The sequence below is a fragment of the Hylobates moloch genome, unplaced genomic scaffold (genome assembly GCF_009828535.3).
Source record: "Hylobates moloch isolate HMO894 unplaced genomic scaffold, HMol_V3 SCAFFOLD_8, whole genome shotgun sequence".
Classification (NCBI taxonomy): Eukaryota; Metazoa; Chordata; class Mammalia; order Primates; family Hylobatidae; genus Hylobates; species Hylobates moloch.
In genome coordinates, this window is record NW_026652283.1 from 121,291,934 (window position 1) to 121,313,260 (window position 21,327).

The 21,327-nt window shown below is 44.6% G+C and overlaps 1 protein-coding gene across 1 annotated transcript; it reads left to right on the plus strand.

Annotated features, from left to right (window-relative positions):
* Positions 1 to 19,485: 19,485 nt before the first annotated feature.
* Positions 19,486 to 20,905, plus strand: LOC116472391 (defensin alpha 5-like). Its single transcript, XM_032159162.2, has 2 exons — positions 19,486 to 19,699; positions 20,666 to 20,905. The coding sequence occupies exons 1-2, from the start codon at positions 19,528 to 19,530 to the stop codon at positions 20,776 to 20,778; spliced, it is 285 nt and encodes a 94-aa protein (XP_032015053.1). The 5' UTR covers positions 19,486 to 19,527; the 3' UTR covers positions 20,779 to 20,905.
* Positions 20,906 to 21,327: the final 422 nt, after the last annotated feature.

Consider the following 21,327-nt stretch of genomic DNA (forward strand, 5'->3'; position numbering starts at 1 on the left):
GCATGATTTCAAGAGCAGAAAGAGAAGAGCTTAAAAACCAGCATAATGAGAAAGTTAGGAAGCTTCTTACCAAAGCATCTGCAAATATGCAAGAAATTCTTGTGAACTAAAATTTTCATACTGTACTATCAAACATTAGAACTCACTTATTCCATCTTTCTGTATTCTGGGACCCAATTATCCACTTCTTTTCCTTACCCATCCCACCCCTTTTCTTCCTAGTGTCTGCTAACCCCCTTTATACTCTCCACCTTCCTGAGATTCCTTTTGTGTGTAGGTGTGTGTGGGATGGGGTCTCTTTCTGTTGCCCCGGTTGGAGTATACAAGCACAATCCGGGCTCACTGCAACCTCCGCCTCCCGAGTTCAACCGCTTCTTGGGCCTCAGCCGTCCGAGTAGCTGAGACTACACGCACGCGTCACCACATCCGGCTAAATATTTGCGTTATTAGTAGAGACGGGGTCTCACCATGTTGGCCAGGCGGGTCTCCAACTCCTGGCCTCAAGTGATCCGTGCAACTCGGTCTCCCAAAGTGCTGGGATTACAGGACTGAGCCACCATGCCTGGCCAAGATTTTCATTTTTGTTCCTACATAGAATGAGGACATGTAATATTTGTCATTCTGTGCCTGGCTTATTTCACTTAACATACAGACCTGCAGTCTCATCCATGTTTTCTGCAGTGGAGAGGATTTTCTTCCTTTTTAGGCTGAATAATACTTCACTGTGTGTGTATACCACAGTTTAATTGAAACAAGTTTCTAAAAAGCAAATAGTTTTAAAATGTCTCTGAATGTGAAACTTCAGGGATACTGTGCCCATTTTATTCTTTTCGATTTCCCATTTTATGTATATGCAAGTGTATTACAAAGCAGCAATCAATGTGTGTATATATCTGTAACTTCAACAAATGTCAAATGAAAATGCTAAGCGGTGGCTGGGCGCGGTCTCCCACACCTGTAATCCCAGCACTTGGGGAGGTTGAAGCGGGCGGATCACCTTAGGTCGGGAGTTCAAGACCAGCCTGACCAGTATGGAGAAACAATGTCTCTACTAAAAATACAAAAAAAAGAAAAAAAAAATTTAGCTGGGCCTGGTAGCGCATGCCTGTAATCCCAGCTAATCGGAAGGCTGAGCCAGGAGAATCGCTTGAATACAGGAGGCAGAGGTTGCAGTGAGCCGAGATCGTGCCATTGCACTCCAGCCTGGGCAACAAGAGTGAAACACTGTCTCAAATAAATAAATACAAAAGAAAAGAAGAAAAAAAGAAAATATTACTCGCATTGTCGCAGAGGGTGTTCACCCCTGATGATACTGTTTTCTAATATCCAGGGAAGGACAGTATGATATTACTCCCAATATCGCAGGGGATGTACACATTTTTGTGATATTGTGTCTAATACCCAGGGAAACAGAGGATGACATTACTCCCAACATCGCGGAGGGTGGACAACCCTGGGATATTGTTCCCAATATCCCAGCGGGGAGAGGATGATATTACTCCCCATATCGAAGGAAATGCACACCACCCCTGTGATATGGTTCCTGATATCCAGAGAGGAAAAGAATGGTATTACTCCCAACAGCATAGGAAATGTATACCCGCGCTGTGATATTTTTCCCAATATCCGGGGGAAGAGGATCACATGATTTCCAATATCGCAGGGTGTGTACACCCCCTCCGTGATCTTGTTGTTAACATCCAGGTTTGGGGAGGACAACATTACTCCCAATATCACAGGGGGAGTACATCCCCCCGTGACCTTGTTAGTCATCTCCTGAGTGGAGAGGACGATATTACTCCCAATATCGCAGGGGTGTACACCCCACTGTGACATTTTTCTAAATATTCAGGGCGGGAGAGGATAATATGACTCCCAATATCGCCGAAGGTGTACATCCCTTCTGTGATACTGTTCATAGTATCCAGGGAAACAGAGGATGATACTTTCAAAATAGCCGCGGTTTTCCACCACCCCCGCGCCGTGATGTTGTTCCTAATACCCAGGTGGGCAAAGAATCATATGACTCTGAATATCGCAGGTGGTGTAAACCCCCTTGTAATGTTGTTCCCCGTATCCAGGGAAGGAGGGAACGATATTACTACCAGTATCACACCAGCTGTACAACCCACTGTGATTTCATTTCTAAAAACCGTGGGGGAGAGGACGATATTACTTTCAATATCGCACAGGTGTACACCCCCACCCCGTGATATTGTTCCCAATATCCAGAGGGTGAGAGGATGATATATTACTCCTGATATCACAGGGGGTTTGACACCAATATCCCAGGGGGTGGACACCCCACTGTGGTGATGTTCCTAATATCCGGGGGGAGAAAGGATGATATTACACCCAATATCGCAGGGGATAGAAACCACCCCTGTGATATTACTCCTAATATCCAGGCGGAGAGAGGAAGATATTACTCCCAATATCGCAGCAGGTGTACAAACCCCGTGATTTGCTTTTTAACATCCAGGGGGCAGAGGATGATATTACTTCCCATGTTGCAGGGAGTGTACCCACCCATGTGATACTCTTCCTAATATCCAGAGGGCGACGGGATGATATTACCCCCAATATCACAGGGGGTGCACACATCCCTGTGAAACTCTTCCTCATGTCCAGAGGGAGAGAGGATGATCTCACTCCCAATATCGCAGGGGGTGTACACAGCCCTGTGACATTGTTCCTCATATCCAGAGCGAAAGAGTATGATATGACTCTCAATATTGCAGAGGTTGTACACCCCTCCTGTAATATTGTTCTTAGTACCCTGGGAGGGAGAGGATAAGATTACATTGTGTATCTCAGGGAATGGACACCCTCCCCCTCTGATACCCTTCCTAATATCCTGGGGAAGAGAGGATAATTTTACTCCCAATATCGCAGAGGCAATATACCCCACCTGTGATATTGTTCCTAATATGCAAGGGGGGAGAGGATGACACTTCTCCCAATATCGCAGGGGTGTTCGCATCCCCAGTTACATTTTTCCTAATGTCTAGGGGAGAGACAATGAGATGACAGCAAATGTCGCAGTGTCTGTACATCACTTCCTGATATTGTTCCTAATATCCAGGGGGGAAGAGGATGATATCAAATATCAAAGGGGGTGTACAGGCCCCCCCCACGATATTGTTCTTAATATTCATGAGGGGAGACGACGATATTACTCCAAATATCGCAGGGGTTTTTCACACCCCATGTGATATTGTTTCTAATATCCAGGGGGGAGAAAATAATATTGCTTCCAATATCGCAGGTGGTGTACACTCCACCTGAAATATTGCACCGAATACCCAAAGAGGGAGAGGATGGTATTAATACCAATATCGAAGTGTGTGTACACGCCCCTTGTGATATGGTTTGTAATATCCAGGGGGCGGGAGGATGACATTAGTCCCAACATCACAGAGGGTGTACACTACTCCTGTGATATTGTCCCTCCCTTCCAGAGGGGAGAGGATGATATCACTCCCCATATCTCAGAAGTTGTACATCCCCCGTCATATTGTTCGTCATATCCGCGGAAGCACGGGATGACATTACATCGAATTTCGTGACAGGCATACACGAACACTGTGATATTGTTCCTAATATCCAAGAAGGGAGAGGATGATATTACTCCCAATAAAGCAGTGGGTGTAACATTACCCCTGAGTTTTCATCTCTAATATCCTGGGGCGGGGGGGAGAGGATAACATCCCCTCAAGTTTGGCAGGTGGCCTGACGCCCCTTGTGGTATTGTTTTTAATATCCAGCGTGGAAGACAAGAATACTATTGTTGATGGTCCGATTCATCCGCTCCACCTTTCCGGAACTCTGAGGCTGGTAGGCGGCATGCCGTTTCCATGTGATCCCCAATACCTTCGCGGTCTTCTGTACCAAGTCAGCCACAAATGCAGGCCCGTTATCTGAGCCGATCTGTAAGGGCAGTCCCAATCTAGGAGTGAGATCTCGAAGCAGCACACGGGTTACTTCACGACCTTTCTCAGTTCGTGTTGGATAAGCCTCTGCCCACCCAGAGTAGGTACACCCAAGAACTAGTAAATACTTGCTACCTCCACACTTTGGCATCTCTGTGAAGTCTACCCGGAGATCTTCAAAGGGGGCTGCTCCATAAGCTCATATGCCAGGCGGAACAGCTGGACCTTGCCTTGCACGATGCTGTCAGCAGGTAACGCACCGCTGCGTCACCCTTGCGGCAAGGGCTGACCAACGCGAGATGTAGAAACACCGGCCTAACAGCTTTTCCAGTGACTCCTGACCTAGATGGGTGGTTTCACGCACAGCCAGTACAACTGCGCCTCCTAGCAGCTGTGGCACAGCCACTCTCTCATCTGGTAATCCAATCCACCGTTCCTCCATCACTTGTCCTTCCCTCTACCTGGAGAAAGTCCTTTTCTTCTTTAGAAGAAGTAGGTCCAATATCAGGTGCTTGAGGGAGCAGGGGGGCTGTGACTGATGCCTGGAAGGGGGCAGATGCTGCTTTTCCAGCCTCTGAGTCAGCGCGGGATTTCCCCAAACCCACCAAGGTGGAAGCTCGCTGGTGTCCTCTGCAGTGCAGAACTGCCACCTTGTGGGGTTTCCATACTGCTTTTAATCATTGCAAGATTTCTGGTTGATATTTTATGTCTTTTCCTCCAGAGTTCAATAGGGTCTTTTCTTTGTAGAATGCTCCATGCACTTGAAGGGTTCAAAAGGCACACTGAGAATCAGTGTGAATGTTGACAGTCTTACCTTCACGGAGTTCTAAGGCCCGAATGAAAGCAATGAGTTCAGCTTTCTGGGATGAAGTGCCCTGGGGCAACGATCTGGCTTCAACAACAGTGTCCAGGGTTACCACTGCATACCCTACACCTCTCTCTCCTTGTGTGTTGGTGAAGCTGCTCCTGTCCACCTATAGTTCCCGGTCTACGGATGGCCGAAGGCTGTCCCAGAGGTCAGGTCTGCTAGAGTCAACTGAGTCCAACACTTGTACATGATCATGCTCGACAGGACTCTCTCTGATACCGGGAGCAAGGGGGCGGGGTTTAGGGTGTTCCAAACTTCAGTGGTTATACGGGGATTTTCACAGAGCAAACTTTGGTACTTGGTGAGTCCAGCATTGGTTAGCCAACAATGTCCTTTAGTATTCATGAAAGTCACCACAGCATGGGGGGCCTTAATGTTCAGGCTTTGCCCAGGAGTCAGCTTATTTGCTTCTTGTACTAGCAGGGCAGTTGCTGCCAAGGCCCTCAAGCACGGGGGCCATCCTTTAGGAACCCTGTCTGGTTGTTTAGAGAGCTAGGCCACCGGCCTCGGCCACGGCCCCACAGTTTGAGTTAAAACTCCAACTGCCATCTTTTCTCTCTGACACATACAATGGAAAAGGCTTTGTCAGAATGGGTAGCCCCAGGGCTGGGGCTGACATCAGTTTTTTCCTTTAACTCATGAAAGGCTTGCTGTTATTGGGATACCCATTCAAAAGGTTCCCGGTCCCCGCCCCCTTGTGACCTCATACAAAGGCTTGGCTAATACTGCAAAGTTTGGGATCCACAGTCTACAAACCCCACAGCTCCCAAGAATTCTCTCACCTGCCTTCTGCCCTTAGGCTCTGGTAGATTGCAAATGACCTGCGTTCTTTCTGATCCCAGGCTGCGTTCCCACTATTGGATAGTAAATCCCAAGTAACATACCTGCTGTCGGCAGATCTGAGCTTTTTTCTTGGACACGTTATATCCACAGCCCTCCAGGTGCTGGTGTAGGGCATTCGTTCCCTTGGCGCACCCGACTGCAATGGGGTGTCCCAGGAAATGTCATCAACCTACTGGAGACACACGCAGCCTAGGTCCCTGGTGGGAAACTTCTGGGGGTCTCGAGCCAACGCCGCCCCGAAGATGGTGGGGGAGTTCTTGAACCCTTGGGGAAGCCGGGTCCAAGTGTACCGAGTAGGGACACCTGACTCCGGATCTTCCCACTGAAAGGCAAACAGCTTCTGGCTCTCAGGGGCTAATCTGATAGGAAAGAAAGCATCTTTCAGATCCAAGCAGGTGAAGCAGCTGTCTTCAGCTGGCAGCAACCCCAACAATGTGGACGGGTTAGGTACTGTTGGATGTAAAGTCGGTGTAGCTTGATGAAGCAAGCGCAAATGCTGTACTGGCATGTAGCCCTTGGTCCCTGGCTTGGGAGCAGGCAGGAGAGGCGTGTACCATGGAGACTGAGAAGGAACTCTGATTCCAAAAGTTCTTAGGTGCCTGAGATGGACCTGGATCCCTTGAAGAGCTTCTCTGGGGACCGGGTCCTGTTTTTGCCTAACCAGCTGGGCCCCAGGCTTCACTTCTATGAGTACGGGGGCTTGGTTGACTGCCAACCCTGGAGGGTTGTCTTCTGCCCCTACTCTTGGCCACCGCTTAGCCAGAGCTGGTCTTCTCTCTTGGCCCGGCTCAGTGAAGAAAATTTCCATTCCTCCTCTCAGGGGACTGTAAGGGTTATAATGACTCCCGTTCTGGGGAACTTTGGCAGCAAAGAGCCATGCTCTGTCAAAGAGATAGCGGCTCTCAGCTTGTTAAGCAAGTCCCTCTCCAACAAGGGCAAGGGACAGTCAGGCACGGACAAAAACTGATGAATCACTTTATGTCCTCCTACAGTACAAGTCCGAGGCAAGCAGAAAGCTTGCTTTCCTGAAACCCCCATGGCTCCGACGACGTCAATAGTCTTTTTGGATAAGGGGCGACCGGGGCGGTTACTAGCGCATGTTCAGCACCGGTATCTGCAAGAAAATCAATGTCTCTACCCCCGACTGTCCTTCTGACCAGCGGCTCTTTGGGGACACTTGAGCCCGGTCTCCCTCAGTCCAATAAACCTTCTGCCAGGTTGAGCAGGGCCCCTTCCTCCTTGTCCAGGGCCTCCTGCTCTGAGTCACCTGGTTTTCTTTTGAGCTGAGGACATTTGTTCTTCCAATGTCCTATTTCTTTACAATCAGCACACTGGTCACGCTGCCAACTCTGACAGCCAAGCTGAGTTTCTTTCCCAGGGCCCCCCTTCCCTTGCCTCTCTCCGGGGGGCCCCCTCTGATTGTTGCAGCTAACAGGTTGATGTTTCTCCGGGGCTGACATTCATTCTCTTTGTGGTTTTCCTTACGGCTGACTGCATCCCTGTTTACAAACACCTGCTTAGCTATTTCTAATCGTTGTGATGTATTCATCCCTGCAAGCCCAGCCTGTTTCTGCAGTTTTCTTCTCATGTCTTCTGCGCTTTGACTGACTAAAGCCATGTGAATCATGTGCTGATTTTCAGGGCTATCGGAATCAAAGGGAGTATACCTACGATAGGCCTCACACAGTCTCTCGTAGAATTGTGCTAGACTTTCTTCTTTTCCCTGAATGACCTCAGAGACCTTGTGAACATTTGTGGCCTTCTGAGCTCCCGTCTTTAATCCTTCCAAGACGGCTTCCCTGTCTCTGTTTAGCCTTTGCATATCCCCTCTTTCATGTGGGTCCCACTGGGGGTCGGTTCCTGGTAACTGGGTACTTACATGCTCTTGGGGGTTTTGATAATCAGCTGGTGCATGTTCCTCTAGCCACTCAGTTGCTGCTTGGAGCACTCTCCGCCCTTCATCTCTGTGAAAGAGGAACATGAGCAACGAGTGGCAATCAGCCCGGGTGGGGTTGTGGGTCTGGATAACAGTTTGGAGCAAATCAATCAGAGCTTGTGCCTTTTCAATATGGGACAGGGTATTGTTTTTCCAGTTGAGAAGGTGGGCAGAGGTGAAGGGCTGGAACACAAAAACACGCCTGTCTACCACGTGACCATCCTCATCTATCCTAGTATACCGCTGCTCTCTCAGGGCCATTTGGATCCTGGTTTGGGGTCTTAAAGGAGCTGCCAAGGGAGGAGTTTCTCCCGAGGCTTCACCTCCTCTCTTGTCTACTCTCAGTGGCCTAGGGATATGCTTGTTTTGTGGAGGTGCAAGCACTGTGGGCTCAAGAGTGGGGAGCCTCTTTCCCTGGTAAGGGGAAGGCACCACTGGGATCACTGGTGCTGTCTCCTGCAATGGATCTTCAGATGTTGGGTCGAACAGAACTAGAGGAGTTGATTTCCCTGGGCGGGTGGAGCCGGATCCTTCCTTAGCTATCTGTCCCTTTGCTACTAGTATTGCTGCTGCCTGCCCTCTTAGCCACTGTGGGGGATCTAGCACCAGCTGTCACCAAGTGTCTATGTATACGAACTGGTCTAGGTATCCTTTCCCAGTTACCTTGTGCCACACCTTTGAAACAAGCGACCTGTCCAGGCTTCCTTCTGATGGCCGACACACTTCTAATGGTGGGCAGTCTATTTCCCCAAAGGTTCTGAGTTCCCCTGGTGGTCTAGTGGTTGGGATTTGGCGCTTACCGCCGCTGCCCGTGTTCGATTCCCATACGAAGTAGGATGAGCCGTGGACGAAGTCCCTCAGACAGCGGATTCGAGAAGGAAGAGGTTTTTTTAATCGGCTGGGAGCATTGGCAGACTCACCTCTTAAGAGCCCAGCTCCTCGAAGGAAGACAGAGTTCCTGGCCCTTTTAAGGGCTTACAACTCCAAGGGGTTCCACGTGAGAGGGTTGTGATGGATTCAGAGCACATGTGCTTAGAGTTAATCTAAGGGGGGGTTAATCTTTTCACCTCAGGCCGGCTCATCAGTGCCACTGGCTGGTCTTGCCACTGACTTCATTCCTGTTGCTTTTCAACTTTTACTTCCTCCTCCTCTTCAGAGACAGGAGAGGCTAGAGAAATGTCTTCTCTCCTCAGGGTGACAGGATGGTATTACTCCCAATATCGCAGGGGGTGTACACAGCCCTGTGATATTGTTCCTAATATCCAGAGCGAAAGAGGATGATATGACTCTCAATATCGCAGAGGGTGTACACCCTTCCTGTAATGTTGCTCTTAATACCCAGGGCGGGAGAGCATAAAATTACATTGAATATCGCAGGGAATGTGCACCCTCCGCCTCTGATACACTTCCTAATATCCAGGGGAAGAGAGGAGAGTTTTACTCCCAATATGGCAGAGGCACTACACCACCCCCAACCCCGTGATATTGTTCCTAATATCCAAGAAGGGAGAGGATGATATTACTCCCAATCAAGCAGTGGGTGTACACTACCCCTGTGTTATTGTCTCTAATATCAGGGGGTGGGGGGTAGAGGTTAACATGCCCTCAAATTTGGCAGGTTGTTTGACGCCCCTTGTGGTATTGTTTTTAATATCCAGCGGGGAAGACAAGAATACTACTCTCAATATCACAAGAAATGTACATCCCCCTGTGATATTGCTACTAACATCCAGGGGTAAAGAGAATGATGTTACTCTCAGTATCGTCAAAGTGTCCACCCCTCTCTTTGCTATTGTTCTTAACATATGGAAGGCAAGTATGATATGACTCTCAATACGGAAGGAGGAATACACGCCCCTGTGATATTGTTCCCAGTATGCAGTGGAGGAGAGAACGATATTACCCTCAATATCGCAGGAGGTGTACACCCCTCTGTGATCTTGTTCATAAGGTTCAATCGAAAAGATGATCTTACTGGAAATATCGTAAATACAGTGTTTGTCCACAGTGGCTGCTAACATGCAGGGAGGGACTGGGGTTGATATTACTCTGCGCATCAGCAGAGGGTGTCCACGCCCCTAAGATGTGGCTCCTAATATCCATGGTCAATAGTATCCATTTTAATATCGATATTACTTATCGCAATTAATAATATCAATTTCAATATCAATATTACTTATCGCAATTAATAATTAATATTACTATCGCAATTAATAATTAATAATAATATCCATTGCAATATCAATATTACTTATCGCGATTAATAATTAATAATATTATTATCGCAATTAATAATTAATAATCAATAATGTCCATTTTAATATCAATATTACTTATCGCAATTAACATCAATTATTAATTGATACTAATAATTATCGATATTAATAACTGATAATGTAATTTTTAATATAATACCAATAAAGATAATTAATATTAAATAGCTTTACGAACGATAACAATAAATGATTAATATTAATGATTATAACGACTGATATTAACTGATATTGATCTTATTCATTAGAAAACAGTAATATTAGCTCCTAATAATTAATATTAATATTAATCTGAACACTTTATTAGCAATTATTTATTAATATTAATATTGGTAATTCATATTCATGTGACTAATAAATGAGGAATAATGAACACGAATATTACACCTAATACCTCAGTGGGTGTACACCCACCTGTGATATTGTTCCTAATTTCCAGGGAGGAAGAGAGCATGACATTCCGTTCAATATCGCAGGAGGTGTACACCCACCCGGTGATATTGATGCGAATATAATCTCCAGGGCTGGAGTATGACGTTCCTCCCCATATAGCAGTGGGTGAACATCCACCCGGTGATATTGCTCCTAATATTCACGGAAGAAGAGAATGCTATTACTCCCAGTATCGCAGGAAGTGTACCCCCCTTCTGTGACATTGTTCCTAATATCCGGAGGCAGAGAGGGCGATATTACTCCCAATATCGCAGGCTGTGTACACCCACCCTCTGATATTGTTCCTAGTAGCCAGGAAGGGAGAGGACGATATGACTCCCCATACAGCAGGAGGTGTACACCCATCCTGGAATATGATTCCTAATATCCATGGAGAGGAGAGGCTGATAATACTCCCAATACCGCTGGGAGTGTACATCCAGTCTGTGATATTGCTCTTAATATTCAAAGGCGGAGAGGTTGCTGTCACTCCCAATATCACAGAAAGTGTACAAACCCGTGTGATACTGTTCCTACTATCCACAAGAAGGGAAGATGATATTACCTCCCATATCGCAGGAGGTGTACACCCACCCTGTGATATTTTTTCTAATGTGCAGGGTGGGAGAGGATAATATTTGTCTTCATAGCGCAGGGTGTGTACAGCCCCCCTGTGATATTCCTTAATATTCCAAGGCGGAGAGGATGATCTTACTGCCAATACCGCAGAAAGTCTACACTGCCCCGGTGACATAGTTCCCATGATCCAGGAGAGAAGAGGATGATGTCACTTTCAATTTCGCATGGGGTGGACACGCCCCCAGTGATATGGTTCATAATTTCCACATGGGAGAGGACAATACTACACCCAATGCCGCTGGGGGTAGAAAGACTCCCGTGATACTCTTCTTAATATGCAGGGGGAAGAGGATGCTATTACCGCAAATAGTGCAGAGGATGTACACCGGTCTGTGACATAGTTGCTAATTTCCAGAGGTACAGAAGATATTACTGACAATAACATCAACAGGCTGTGTGACCACCGTGGCTCGTAATATCCAGGGGAGGAGAGGGGGGCGATATTGCTCCCCGCATCGCGGGGGACGCCCTCTGAGCAGCTTGAGCCTCAGAGACTAAACCAGATCTGTCAGAGTTTGGAGTCTGCACTTCAGGGTGTGTGTGTATGCGTGCACCTGTGCATATGTTTGTATGTTTATATTGTGCAGGTATGTGCATGCCTATGTGGTGAGTGGAGTGTGCTGTGAGGTGGAAACTGGGGATGTATGTGTTATAGATGTGCATGTGCATGTCTCTGGGTCTGAGAGCCTGTGTGCAGGGAGTGGGGACTGTGTGATATAAATGACAGAAAACATGAAAGGAAGAACCAGATCATGGATGGCCAACAGATGGCCAGTTATGATCTCTTTATTCTGCTCTATTAGAACCTGTGAGGTATGCTTCCCGTGGGCAGGCACAGTCCTCCTCTGGGCTGCTCTGATCTGATTTCCCGTACCCCCAAACCCAGCACTGAACCCAATATGCTCCTCCATCTTCCTGCAGGTCACCAGGTGAGAGGCACCTGCAGTTGCAGACCCACATGTTGCCACTGAGCGTCACTCTGGGTTCTGTATCCTCAGCAACACCTGTTAACAGGCTCAGCTGTCCTTGTGCTTTGTTAACTGAGACCCAAATCAGGGCAAGATTCCATTTCAAAACCTGGAAATGAACAATTTAGTCTCTCTACCTTATGCTTTGTCTTCTCTCTATCTCCAAAAATGAGTTTTCACAGTAAGCTCAATGTATTTGGGCCATGTAGTCCCCCCTTTCTATCCCTTATTTTTTTCTTTAGTTTTTTTTCTTACCTTTTTGTTTCAATTTTCCTGGTCATTTTCACAGAGATGTCAACACTGCACTTTCTACCCTGAGGAGCTGGATCTCAGGGTAGAAAGATCTACTTGTCCAGGTCACTCAGGGCCAGGACAAAAACAGGATTTCCACCCATAATATGAGCATTCACTCTTAGAATGCATGTACTTCCCTGAGAGATGAGTTAATTATTTAACATAGGAATTAACTTAACTGTGTTACAAAGTAGGGTACAAGGCAAGTGGCCTGGAAGAAAATAAGATAGCAACAGAATCTGGTTTTATAATAGAGGTTTTGTATTCCAGGATATTCCAGGGGACAAATGATGCTTAGACATGACCATATTTATTGCTGGTAACAGTCAAGCAGATGGGATACAGGGAGAGAGAGAAGGGCCTTCATGAACATGAGGACCTCTGGCTCCTCCTGGTGGGCACCTACAGCCCAGTTTTGCACTATTGCATGAACCTTCCTCACTTGTTCAGAGGCTGCTGGACACCAATTGCAAGAGCACAGCTGTGGGGACATCCTATGTATCCACATGTATCCGCAAAGGTAGTGTTTCTTTAACAAAGGGCAATGGGCTACGCATTCTGTTTAAAAAAGAGGCACTACTTTTGTGGATACTTGGGATATGTGTGGTTATTCCGTTATTTGTTCATTCCTGGAGAACCGTGGAGATTAGTGCCTGTCAGGACTTAGTACCTGGGTGTTGCATCTTGAAAATGGCTGGGAAAGAGCCTTGCTAGACAGGGGTATTGACCAGCTCTGGAAAAGGGGTGCTCAGAGGCAGCACAGAGCCCAGTATCAGCGGGAGCTCAGTTACAAGGGGGCTGAGGAAGCCCAGATGAGAAGCCAGTGTGTATTGCACCAGGGTGCTGGCAGTGCAGGGGATAAGAAATGGCCCCATTCAAAATTTATGTTGAAGGTACAGAGGCAACAGCAGTTGCTGATGTAAGAATATGGAATATTAGGATATCTGAAGAATATTTTTATTTTTTGCCCTGAACAACTGCAGAGACACTGGTGCCATTTTCTGAAATGACAACACCTGTATGCGTGTGTGGTGTCTGCAAGCTGGGGAGATGTACAGTGAAGAGTTTAGTTTTGGACACTAGGGGTGAGATGTCTGTCAGAGATTCTAGCTGACACGTCAGGAAACGTATTCCGGAGTCTGGAGTTCAGCTGGGTGGTTGGAGCTGAAGATATAAATGCAGGAATCATTCCAAAATTGACAGGATTTAGCACTATACATTTGGAAAAGATTACATGGAGAACGAGTATTCTAAGAGAAGATTAAAACTTCAGTAATATTGGGTGATTGCCTGAATGAATTACATGAAATTTGAATAATATTGGGTGATTGCCTGAATGAATTACATGGACTTTGGGGTTAAATATTTGATATTCAAAGGCACCGTAGAGCCTGGAGAAACTTTGACAGGCTGTTTCTGAAAGCGGCTTAGGCTAAGAAAGCTTTAAGTGGCTGTTATTTGTTGCCTAGTTGTCTGCTCGTGCCTGTGGGATGAACTGCATACATTAATCTTTCAAGGGTTTCAAGGCCTTGCACCCAAGACCCCTTGGAGAGACTCTGTTGCCCCCAATTTAGAGTCGAAAGACAGAGGCCATGATAGGTGACGTCATGCACTAATGATCCCACAGCTAGGTGATGGCACCACTGAGACTGCAGCTCCCAACAGACAGCACATTGGCCTGCTGTCTTACCCGAAGCCCATAATGCAGTTTTCATTCCTGCAAAGGCGACAGCTACATCAGGGTCCTCTGTCCCAGGCTGCTCCAAGGCTAGGACCTGGTGAGCTTTCTCCAAGAGGCTCCAGAGAAGGACAAGGAGAAAGGCCCTCAGGGCTGTGAGCCTCCTAAAGGTCAATGTCTCCCAAGGGACCGAAGGACCCTGAGGACCAAGGGGAGTAAAAAGACCCCAGCTCTGTGCTATCTGGAGGAAGCAGCATCCCAGGGCAATGAGCTACCCGAAACCTGTGTGGCTGTGGGATAGAGGCATCCTTTGGGTTGATAGATCAGACCTTTGATGATTGTCCAATCCAGCAGCTGCACTGAAACACCTGCTGTTCATATTCATGAAGGCCCCTATCACTCTGCCTGTCTCCCATCTGCTTGACTGTTACCAGTAATAAACACACATCTAAGCATTGTTTGTCTCCTGGAATATCCTGGAATACAAAATCTCTATTATAAAACCAGACTCTGTTGCTATCTGAAGTATTTTCTTTCAGGCCAATTCCCTTGCCCTCTACTTCTTAGCACAGTTAAATTAATTTTTACGTTAAATAATTAAATCATTGCCCAGGGAGTACATGCCTTCTAAGAGTGAATGTCCATATTATGGATGGAAATCCTGTTTTTGTCCCAGCACTGAGTATAGGAGAGGCAAGACTGGACTCAGAATAAAGGACAAGAAAAATAGTTTTTCAGGCTTTATTTTAAATGATAGCAGGTTTGAAGTCAAGAGGACAATAGATAATGGGCACTTTGCTACAGTTAAAGAAAAAAAGGCACAGGAAAGGCATTTTATTCTAAATGATTATTTACAAACACATTAAGAAACTAAAATTATTTTCCATAATGTCAGTGCAGTTTTCTTTTTCTTTCTTTCTTTCTTTTTTTTTTTTGGCAGGGGGAGATAGAGTCTCGCTTTGTTGCCCAGGCTGGAGTGCACTAGCATAATTTCAGCTCACTGCAACCTCTGCCATCCAGGTTCAAGAGATTCTCGTGTCTCAGTCTCCAGAGTAGCTGGGACTACAGGCACCCGCTGCCACATCCAGATAATTTTTGTATTTTTAGTAGAGACGGAGTTTCACCATGTTGGCAAGGCTGGTCTCCACCTCCTAACTTCAAATGATCTGCCCGCCTTGGCCCCCCAAAGTGCTGGGATTACAGGCATGAGCCACGGTGCCCAGCCCAGTGGAGTTCTCTAGAAATACTTCTGCCAGAGATAATGAGAAACTTGATTGGCAACAGAGTTGTGTGTAAGGCTGAGCAATGGGCTGCCGACAAGGGCCTGGTCCCGGGAAGACGGGCCACCGGGCATCTTCTGGCTCGGCCAGTGCTCAGCTCTGCCTGTCACACCACAGGGCCTGGACAGTGGTTTTTAAACCACCCATTTCTCTTTCCAGATTTTCTGCTCACCCAATTAATTTTGGGGTCAGAGAAGGATGAAGAGAGACTGAAGATATCAATTTCTCCAATGAATAAGGACTCCGGGTGATCAAACGCATGACAGAATTCATGGAAAAAGATTAGAAATGGAATAAAAATGTCCCAAATTGTTTCTCCAGTCATTGCTAGAGATTCAGAGAGACAATGCCAGAGAGATGTAGACTAGGAAACAATCGTGGAACGCTATCTACAAACTCAGCAATGTCCAGTGAGAAATAGAGAAGCAGTACAAATACAGATGGTTTAAAACCTGGTGCTAAATGGCCACCAAGGCAAAACAAGGGCCATGAAACATGGAATCACTGATGCAGGAAATTAGTCCCTCCCAGTCTCCCTGTTAATTCACGAAATCAAATAAATATTATAGATATTACAGATTTAATTCAGATCCTCTCATTTTCATAAGGCAGAATAAGTGGGAGATACACTCTATTAGTTTCTCTGCAAAGAAAGAAAAAACTGAAACACATATCAAACACCCCAAACTCTCCACTGTATTCTAAAGGTCTGGCTTCTCTCCCACTCTCTCAAGGCAATAGCATGACTTGAAGCTTTCTAATTTTGTAGGAGTAACTGAGAATAAAGACAGGAGTTTGGACTGGCACAAAGGTTTAGAAGCCCACACAATCTCATTTATAATAGCACTCAATAATAAAATTCTTAGAAGTAATTTTAATCAAAAAAATGAAAGATCTGTACACTGAAAACTATAAATATTGATGAATAAAACTGAAGAAGACACAAATAAATGGAAAGATACCTTGACTTCATGGATTGGAAGAATTAATATTCTTAACATGTCTGTACTACCCAAAGTGATCTGTAGATCGCCATCAAAATTCCAATGCAACTTTGGAATACTGAAATTGGTATGAAATCAGAAATGACCCCGAATAGCCAAAGGAATCTTGAGCAAAAATAACAAAGATAGAGGCATCATGCTCTCTGATTTTAAAATATGTCATAAAGTTATTGTAAGCAAAACAGCATGGTCTGGTGTAAAAGCAGACACAATAACCAAAGGAAAGGAGTAGAAAGTCCAAAACTACACCCAGGTATTTATGATTACCTGATCTTCAACAAAGATGCCAAGAACATACAGTGGGGAAAGGACAGTCTCTTCAATAAAAGATGTAAGGAAAACTAGATATCCACAAGCAGAAGAATGAAATTGGACACTTAACCCGCACTATACACAAAAATCAACTCAAAATGGATTAAAGACTTACATAAGAGACCTGAAATTGTAAATCTACTAGAAGAAAACGTGGAGGGAAATCTTTATGACATTTATCTGGGCAATTATTTCTACGACAGGACTCCAAAAGCAAAGACAACAAAAGCAAAAACAGACCAAAGAGGTTACATCAACTAAAAAACTTCTGCACAGAAAGGAAGCAAAGTGAAAAGATGATCCAGGGACTAGGAGACAGTGTTTGCAAACCATATATCTGATAAGGGGCTAATATCCCAAATATGTAAGGAATTCCAACACTCAATAAGACGAAAACAAACATCTCAATTTAAAAAAGGGCAATAAACCTGGCCCACAGATATATGAAAAACATACTCAACATCACTAATTACCAGGGAAATGCAAATTAAAATCACAAAGAGGTAATCATCTGTTAGAATGGCTTTTAACAAATAGACAAATAATACGTGTCAGTGAGGATATAAAAAAAAGGGGACCCTTGTAGGCCATTGGTGAAAATGTAAATTAGTGCAGCCATTTTGGAAAATAGTATGGAGGTTCCTGAAAGCACTAAATATAGAATTACCATATGACCCACCAATCCCACTTCTGGGTATATCTCCCAAGAAATTGAAATCACTGTATCAAAGAAGAATCTGCACTCCCATGTCCATTTCAGCATTATTCAAAATAAGCAAGATATGGAATCAGCCTAAATATTCATCAGTGGATGAATGAATAAAGAAAATGTGGTATATATGCAAGATAGTATACTATATAGCCTCAAAAAAGAAGGAAATTGGCCAGGCGCGGTGGCTTAAGCCTGTAATCCCACCACTTTGGGTGGCCGAGGTGGGCGGATCACAAGGTCAGATCGAGATAATCCTCGCTAACACAGTGAAACACCGTCTCTAATAAAAATACAAAAAAATTAGCTGGGCGTGGTGGTGGGCACCTGTAGTCCCAGCTACTCGGGAGGCTGAGGCAGGAGAATGGCGTGAACCCGGGAGGCGGAGGTTGCAGTGAGCCGGAATCGCACCACTGCACTCCAGCCTGGGAGACAGAGCAAGACACCGTCTCAAAAGAAAAAAAAAAAAAGAAGGACATTCTTCATTCATGACAACATGGATGGAACCAGAGGACAATGTGCTAAATGAAATAAACCAGGCACAGGAAGACAAATACTATATGATATCACTTATATATGGAATGTTACAATGTGGATTTTATGGAACTAGAGTACAAAGGTGGTTATCAGAAGCTGGAGGTGGGTGAGAGGGAGGGATAGGAAAAGAGAAGATGTTGAGCGAAGAGAACAAAGTTTCACTTATGCTGGAGAGTCTTAGTGATCTATGGCACTGCATAGTGACCACAGTTAATAGTGATGTATCTTTGAAACTGCTAAAGGAATCTATTTGTAATTCTCCTTAAAAAATTAAGTTGGTGAGGTGATGGCTATCTTAATTAGCTTATATGTTTCTGCCATGTGGATATCAGTCCAAACATCACATCATACCCTACAAATACATGCAAAATTATTTTTCCATGAAAAATAAATAAATTTGAAAAAAATTAAATGAGTAATTCAAATGTAGAGGCTCTCCAAGGGCCCACTGAGCACCAAAGGATTTGGATCAAATATGGTAATATTGTGGAAATACGTAGCAATATCTTAAAAATGTGTAAGATATAGACTCTTTTTTTTTTTTTTTGAGAAAGAGATCTCACTATGTTGTCAGGGTAGTATCGAACTATTGGTCTCCAATGATCCTCCCACCTCAGCGTCACAAATAGCTAGAAATACAGGCATGTGCCACTATGTTGGCTTAAGATGCATTCTTTGACACAGCAATTCTATTTCTATAAGTTTATCCATATGAGTAAGAGAACATATATACAAGATAATCACTGTAACTTTACTTATTACTGCAAAAGTTTAAGAATAACAAAATTGTAATAATTTTATAATATTTTATCAGTACAAAAAAATAAGTTATGGCATATACAAACCCTGGGATAGTATAAGGCTATTAAAAATTATAACAGCATTCCATGTGTTTTGATATACAAAGTGCCCATGTTACAGGTGAAAAAAGCAAAGTGCAGAATACTATGTGTAACTGTTAATAGTGATGGTTTCCTGGGACAGAACTGAAGGCCTGGGGGTAGAAATGAGAGTTCATTACTTCTACCTTTTGAATGTTGTTCCTTGGGCATGATTTACAATTTTCTAAACTAAAAAAAAAAAAAAATCTTGGAAAGGGGCTGTAGACACCTAAATTACTTTGATATTCCTCAAAGTGGAGAGAAGTACCTGCAACGCATTTTATATGATGCATTCAGATCACACCAAGTTCTTGAACTAAATCAGAATTTTGATTTTAATCTGATAAACTCGGCCTACTATTTTACTGAACTCATTTCCCCTATAGCCTGATAAGGTCATTGTTCTCCATACTGGCCCCAGCAGGAGACTACTCACCTCAAGATCTCAAAAGCCTCCTACATGAGGTTAGTAATATCCCTGAATCCTGCAATGAATTAACTTTCTACTCCACTGGGTCCCAGGTCTGACCCCAGAGAGTCATCCAGAGAGTACCAGGGAACATCTTCAGAAAACAAGAGGCATTTGATCCCCAAACTTATTGAATGAAAGCGCTGTTGTTTTTCTTTTTTGAATATATAAAAGTAAATACTCAAGCAGATGGGAAACAGAACAGGATAGTAATGTCCTTATCATCATTAACGGCTTGGATCAAGAAGAGGCATTAAGCATACAGACTCACGCTATGACGAAAGCTGGGAGAGAGAGGAGCATCAAAGGGATCGTGAGGGCAAAGGCAGCCCTTCCCCTCCCAGTCACATGCCCACCTCCTCTCACTGCAGCTTCTGTCTCAGGTCTTCTCCCAGCAGAGCTATAAATCCAGGCTGACCCCTCACTCCCCACATATCCACTCCTGCTCTCCCTCCTCCAGGTGACCCCAGCCATGAGGACCATCGCCATCCTTGCTGCCATTCTCCTGGTGGCCCTGCAGGCCCAGGCTGAGTCACTCCAGGAAAGAGCTGATGAGGCTGCGACCCAGAAGCAGTCTGGAGAAGACAACCAGGACCTTGCTGTCTCCTTTGCAGGAAATGGACTCTCTACTCTTAGAGCCTCAGGTAGGAGACATCAATCTTGCAGATCTGCAAAATCTAGAACAAAAGGATTGGAGAAAGGATCTGAAGTCAAGTGTGGAAAGGTCTACCTCACTTGAGAGACTTGACTTAATCTTCCTGGACCTTGATTTTCTCATCTATAAATTAATCAGTGACAACCAAATAAATCTAAAAGATTTTCTTTTTTCTAAGACTTTTAGTTCCAAGATATTTCTGTGAAATTTGCTACTTTTAAGATAGGAAGAGCTACACTGACTAGTTCTCTGTAGGTCTAAATGGGTAAACTTACTTATAGAGAGAATGTTTTACTTTATCCGTTAGAAAAGCTTTTAGAACCTAGAGAGGAACCTATAGGTGTGTTTCGATGTAGGTTAATAGGCTTGATTAAATCTTTCTACAATACATACTTAGTTCCAAACATCATATTGTGTCTCATACATGCACACAATTATTGTTTGTCAATTAAAACAAATAAATATGTAAAATGTTAAAAAAAAAAAAAAGGGAGAGACAGAGAATGAAGAATTTGAATTTGGAAGGTCTTCAAAGACTCCTTGAGCACCAAAGTATTTGAGTCCATGACACGAGCTTGCACAATGCAGCATTTCAGAAACTGATCCAGTTGCTTTAGGGAGCCTTGTTAGGACATGGAAATTATACATGGAAATCAAGATTAGGGGTGTGGATTAAGCAGAATGAAGAGTAACTAACCTGAGGTTGAGAGGTATATTGTTGGACCAGGGTAATAAATACGTCCTGGATAGACTCAGATGGGGAAAAAAACTATGATCTTGCATGACTAACACATAGCTAGTAAGATTTCTCGTCATTTACGACAAAGACATGAATTTTCTCCATCCTAACATGACTGATACAGTGTCTCTTATTTAGACTATCTCAGTTAGTCTGCCTGTGCCTGTCCTTTTTCCCACCTCCCTCACTATGCCTGACCCTCTCTTTTTTCCACAGATTCTCAGGCGAAATCCACGTGCTATTGCCGAACCGGCCGTTGTGCTGCCATTGAGTCCTACTCCGGGAGGTGCTACATCAATACCCGCCGCTATAGACTCTGCTGTCGCTGAGCTTCCTAGATAGAAACCAAAGCAGTGCAAGATTCAATCCGAGGTCCTGAAAAAAGAAAAACATTTTACTCTGTGTACCTTGTGTCTTTCTAAATTTCTCTCTCCAAAATAAAGTTCAAGCAGTAAACTTAGGGTGTTTGACCTTTTTAGTTTTCTTTTCTTTTTGCTTTTTTTTCCTTTTGCTTTGTTACATGGTGGTTTGTATGGTTCCTTTGTATAGAGAATTCTGATCTACATTAAGTTAACTGGTCTTTGCATTCCAATGATGCACAATTTGAGCATCATAGGGCAATAACAAAATAGCAAAAATGAATATAATTGGGTTTTCTGTTGTTGCTGTTGTTTGAGACAGTGTGTTACTTAGCCATCCAAGCTGGAGTACAGTGGTGCTATCTCGTCTCACTGCAGCCTTGACATCCTGTGCTCAAATGATCCTCACACCTCAGCCTCTTGAGTAGCTGGGACTACAGGCATGTGCCACCACACCCTGCTAATGGTTTGTATTTTTTGTAGACACAGGGTTTCACCATGTTGCCCAGGTTTGTCTCG